Source organism: Balaenoptera acutorostrata, chromosome 16 (genome assembly GCF_949987535.1).
Source record: "Balaenoptera acutorostrata chromosome 16, mBalAcu1.1, whole genome shotgun sequence".
Taxonomy (NCBI): Eukaryota; Metazoa; Chordata; class Mammalia; order Artiodactyla; family Balaenopteridae; genus Balaenoptera; species Balaenoptera acutorostrata.
In genome coordinates, this window is record NC_080079.1 from 25,683,795 (window position 1) to 25,689,794 (window position 6,000).

Genomic DNA, 6,000 nt, shown 5'->3' on the forward strand with positions numbered 1-6,000 from the left:
GAGATCAAATCTAGGCTGTTACTAGTGTGAATGTGAACAATTTCTGAGTCTCAGTGTCCTCATCTATGAAATGTAGATACTACTGACCTGCATATCTCGCAGAACTCTCACGGGGGCCAAATTATGTGAAAGTACTTTAAAAACTGCAGAGTCCTGTATAAACTTAAGTTATTTATATTTTCACTTCTAGGCAACCCTGTGGGTCCTTCCCCTTAAACTGTCTCATAAAATCCTCACCCTTCAGGATGAAAATATTCCGATGACATCATTCATATACTCCTTACAAGACAGTAAACAGTTAACACATGCCTTCCTATTGAAACGGCAAACCTCCTTCTACTGAAATGAATATCTGTATATAAAAATGTGTGTGTATATATGTGGGTGCATGTTTTTTTTAATTTCTTAAGCCCTGAAATTGACTTCTAGTCAATGCTTATTATAATTATATTTAGAAACTAATACCAGATGCAGGTTTCCTTCCGAAAATTTTCTATCAGAAATTCCACTCCATTTTACAGTATGCTGTCAAGCAACCAACTCAAGAATAGTCTGCAAGTAGCGATCACTTTGCTCTCATCCCCAAGAGACCGGTTATGTATGAGCAATAGATACAACCAAATATATACTCTGGACCCCAAAAGGGAACTGCTTTAGTTTAAGTATACATACGAATGCAAACAGCTAGTACACAAATAGAAATCCATTGAAAAGTATAATGAGTTTCTGATTTGAAAATGCTTGAGGGCCACAACCAGACCCTTCCTTTAAATTAAAGAACACCCTCATTTCCTTTAACGTTTAACAGAGCGGACGGTAAACCTTGCCTCCGTTTGGCAACCACTCTTTAAACTACATCCAGGCCCCATTTTGTTCAACCTTAAACCCTACCTCTTAGCTACGCCTTGGATGATAACCTAAATAAAGTTCCAAAGTACGTTTACGAAGTCAGAAGAAGGTCCAAGAGGCAGGAACAGGACGCGGGAGCGAGAAATCCTCGTGCCACTCCGGGCCACGGGCTGTTTGATCTCACAAGTGCAACTTCCCGTTTCTCCCTCTTACCTTGTACACTTTCCCAAAGGCTCCGTCGCCCAATTCGCCTATAATTTCCCAAAACTCCTCGGGATTTAGGTCCCTCTTCACATGTTCGTACTGCTTCTTCTTCTTCTCGCTCCCCAACTTGAAGATCTTACGGAAATTGAAGAAGGACATTTTTCCTCCCAACAGAGTTCCTTACACTTAAGGAGTAAAAACAACAATAAGAGGCAAAGTTTCTCCTCCCTCCTCTCCCGCGCGAGCCCGGCGGGCGACGGCGGGCGCTGGCTGTCCGGGCTCCCGCCGGAGGCTCCGGGCCGCCCGTCTCCGGGGAAGGCGGGGCGCGACTCCCGCTCCGGCCCACGGGGTGGGGACGCTGCGCGGGCGGCCCCTCCGCCGAGCCCGGCCCGCGGGCCGCGCGGCTAAGCGCCTGGCCCCCGGCCGGCCCTCGGGGGGCGGCACCTGCCCGGACGCTCGTCCCCCCACCGGCCCGGCCCGACGGGCCCGAGTGGTCCGGACGCCCGCGGCCACCGCGGTTAGGCCCGTGTCACGGCGAGTCTCCAGGGGCGTCGGCCACTCCGGGATAGGGACGCGGCCGGCGGCCTCTGAGGCGGGCAGTCGTCTGGCCGAGCTCTCCCGCCCCGGGCCGGGAGCCCGGGGTCTCCTCCGCAGCCGTCTGCACCCGCGGCGCGAGGTCCGCGCGTCCCCCTGGGCTCTGGGGCGCAGCCGCCGCCGCCGCCGCCGCCGCCGCCGCCGCCGCCGCCGCCGCCGCCACCGCCGCCGCCTAGCTCCCTCCCCAGCCCACGCAGCCTCGGCCTAGAGCGCGCGCCAACGCCGACGCCGCAGCGCGCCCGCGCGCTCCCCCGGCCGCGCGCCAGGCTCTCCGCGCACTCGCGCGGGGGTGGCCCCTCTGGCCCCGCGCACGCGCGTTGAGCCCCGCAAGCTGGCGGCACTAGGAGGCTCGCTGGCGCCCGGCGGGGGGTGCGCTGTGGGTGCTTGAGCTGGTAGCTGGTTGACGGTTGCTCCGGGTTTGCCCTCCAAGCCCCAAATTCTTGTCAGCCAACGGCTTTGATGGAGTTGCCCCTTTGCGCACGACCCTGCTGGTTGTGCTAGCGGATGTTTCCTCCATTCTGGATCTGGGAAAATGCGTAGCGAGTGAAAGCTGAGCTGTCCCGATCTGGACCTTTTCGTTCTCAAATGGGCCCCAGAGTGAGAGGGAAATATCTGTGGTGGCTGTTTGCTTTGGATCCAGAGCTTACGAGCTCTGTGACCTTGGGCGACTAACCTCTCCGAGCCTCAGTTTCTTCATTGTAAAATGAAGATCCTTAAAGTCCCGACCTGGGGGTTGTGGCGAGGAGTAAATGAGGCAATGGATGTAAGCCCTTTGCAAGGTGCCTGCACCGGCAAACGCTCAATTTCAGTTCCTGCTGTTGTTACAAGTGTGCACGTAAGACAGCCATAAACATATAAAAATTGTTTAAGCCCGCTTCTTGAGTGATGACCACGACACTCCCTTGAGGGTAATCTGCCTTCTTCTGGCCACTTCCATAGCCGTAATCCTGGTGTCACCCTTCGTGACTCCATCCGAACCACTTACTAAGGCCTTCACTTCCTGATCTGCCTCCAGCCCCCTTGGACAGCACTAGTGGAAGACGACCTAATGGGGGTGTTGGCTGCAATCTGTCAGATGGTGCCGCGCCCTCCCCTCCACTAGGAGGGAGCACTTTCAGGGCAGTGGCTGGTTACGCATCATGATATCCAGGTACCTACCAACATTCCTGGCATGTGATAGGAAGGCAGATCCCATGAATGAATGAATGCATGCATGCATCCATGCTATCTGGAGCAGAGGCCATTTTGCTGTCTAGGTACCCCTACCAAATCATTTTGTCCTCCAGCCCCAAAATGGCATAACAAAACCCCCCTTGTAGTAAGAGGGATATGATGATCTTGTTTCTCAAGACTCTCTATTTTTTAATAGTTTTATTGAGGTATAACTGATATACAATAAAATGTACATATTTAAAATATATACTTTTAGGTAACTATACTCAGTATCTTGTAATAACCTATAACGGAAAAGAATCTAAAAAAGAATATATATATATATATATGGTCTGAATCACTTTCCTGTACACCTGAAACTAACACAACATTGTAAATCAACTACATTTCAATAAAAATTAAAATTTTTTAAATGAGAAAATAAGTTATTGTAAAAATAAATAAAATAAAATATATACTTTTATGTTTTGACAAATGGAAACACCTGTGAAAACAATACCATAATTAATCTATTTTTAATTAGTATCATTTATGTAGTTGGCTTTAGATGTAAAGATAATACATACTCAATGTGGAAAATGAAGAAATGCACAAAAAAATTAAAAGTGCTATAATTCCACCATCCAGAGATAACCATTGGCAAGATTTCATTATATTTCCAAACAGGACTTTCTGGCTATGCATTAACTTTTTTTACATGGATAAATTATAAAGATTGCATATAAATGTTTGCATCCTGTACCTTTGATATTTCAGTGTGATTAGTAATTGTTTTCTTCCATCATGAGATATTTAGATTGCTTAACAACTTTTCTCTATTTCAGATAAAACATTGATAAATATCTTTGTTCACAGATCCTTTTCCACATATTTGATTATTTCCTTAGGATAAATTACCAGAAGTAGATTTGGGTCAAAGGGTATAAGTCTGTTTCCTTTTTTTGTTCTTCTCAAAATAGAAAAACCTTTACTGTTTTCTCAATTAAAAGATAGTATATCCTTGTCGTAAATTAATTCAAATGAGACAGAAATGATAAACTAGGAAGCTGTCTATAACTCTCCCCTCCTGCCTTCACCCTCCCAGACTTCACCCCCAACCTAACCACTGTTAAGAGTTAAGCCTTAATGAGCAAGCGGGAACTTTGGATGGTAACAAAATAGTTCTAAAACTGGATTGTGGTAATGCTTGCAAAACTGTATGCATTTACCAAAAGTCATTGGATTGTAGACTTACAATGGGTGAATTGTATGGTATGTAAATTATACCACAATAAAGCTGCTTTTAAAAAGTTACAGGTGACCAAATTTTTTTCTATGCATATACCTTTTCAATATAAAAATGGTATCTGATATGGATCATGGACATCTTTCATGTTAACACAAATAGATCTTATCTTTTTAATAGCTGCATACATAAAGTCCCAGTGTATAGCTCTACCATCATTTATTTAAGCAATTCTCTACTGGCAGGCATTTAGGTGGTTTCCAATTTTTTGTCATCATAAACAACACTGCAGTGAGCATACATATACAAGCATTTTTGTGTATTTGTCTGATTATATTCCTTTAAGATAAAATTCAAGAAGTGGAACTGCTAAATCAAAGAACATATTTTAAAATGTTTTTACTTGTATTGCCAAATTGGCCTCTAGAAAGTTTGTACTAATCTCTGCTCCTACTAACAATGTATGTATGAGAATGCCAGTGTCACCAGCCCCTCAATAGCACCCTATCCATCTTTTTAAACTTTGCGAAGATAGTCCAAAATAATCTCTCATTTACAATTCTCTGATTGTTGGTGATGTAATACCTTTTCAGATGTATACTGGCCACCTTTATTTCTTACTTTATAAATTGCCTTATCATATCAATGAATAATAACAAATGACATTGTCAGTAGTGTATACATGAGGTGATCAAGTCCAACATACTTTGGTGAAATGATTGTGGAGTTAATAATAGCTTACATAGTTTTTCCATGAAGTTACAGCCACAGAAATTATTTAATAATACCAGGTGAGATGATATTTAGTCAGATTCAGATTTTCCCAATAATGACCATGATATCTAGATGTTTGTGTTATCTGTAAATAATAGTTTGCCTTCCTTGAATTTTTAATCCTTTAAAAATTAAGTTTAAACAGTGGCCACGTAAAGTATTCATTTAATACACAATGTTTTGTCTCCACTCACTAACAGATTGGTGAGGGGATAACTGTCTTCACAATTTACCAGATCAGTAACCTTCACTGATAATAATAAGGATATCATTAAAAATTTAAAACTGAATATGTATGGAGTGCTTACTACATGCCAGGCACTATGCTAAGTGGTTTACATGTATCATCTCATTTAAACATCATATAAACCCTTTGAGGTAGGTTCTGTGATAGCTCCCAAGTAAAAGTGAGGAAAACTGAGACAGCATTAAATATAAATAACATAGTCATGACCTCAGATATAGTAATGGAGGATCTGAACTTGAATCTAGATCTTGGTAAACCAGTTCCTTAGCATTTGACAACTCCACTATGACTATCTCCTTAGCCGTCCTGAGCTTCTGAGCTGTCTCACAGGATTGTTGCCACTGTTATTTCTTTCTCCCTCCCTTTGTAACTTGAAAACATACTCTACTCATGGTCTCCACTTTGTGAGCTCCCAAATGTATGTGTGTGTGTATGTGTAAACATGTTTATACGTGAATGTGTGTGAGTGTGTGAAAGTGTATGGGTGTCGGGTGTGTTTGTGTATGAGCAATGAATATGTATGTGAATATATGTGTATGGGGGTATATGTGGGTCTGTTTGTGTGTGTGAGCATGTGTATATCTGAGTATGTGTGTGACAGTATGTGTATGTTTCTCCCTCTAGACTTTGAGGGCAGGGACTGTGTCTTGCTCATCCTTACACCCCCTGCATCTAGCCCAATGTCTTTGTCATAGTCCATAAATTTTTGTTGGATAATGAATGAAAATAAAAAAATTTTATACCTAGTGAAATCAAATTACATGTCAATTCCTTTTCCCTTCCATATTCTAATTTAGGCAGTAAATTTGCTAATAAGTTCTTTAAATGCTACTGTGGAGGTTACATGGAAGGAGCAAATTCCTTTGGTGTACGAGCACCCTGTGATGTAAATATATTTTTCTATCCTTGTGAAGTTACATTTTTTTAGGAAGGA

At 43.4% G+C, this 6,000-nt stretch overlaps 1 protein-coding gene across 2 annotated transcripts in view; it reads right to left on the bottom strand.

The window, feature by feature from the left end:
• Positions 1–1,781, bottom strand: part of SLK (STE20 like kinase) — a 55,309-nt gene extending 53,528 nt beyond the window's left edge. Inside the window, exon 1 of one of the 2 annotated variants that reach the window (XM_007172099.3) lies at positions 1,063–1,781. In XM_007172099.3, coding sequence (XP_007172161.1) covers positions 1,063–1,212 — 150 coding nt within the window. In that variant the 5' untranslated portion in view covers positions 1,213–1,781. The remainder of the gene's footprint in view (positions 1–1,062) is intronic. The other variant, XM_007172100.3, reaches the window with a different exon arrangement.
• Positions 1,782–6,000: the final 4,219 nt, after the last annotated feature.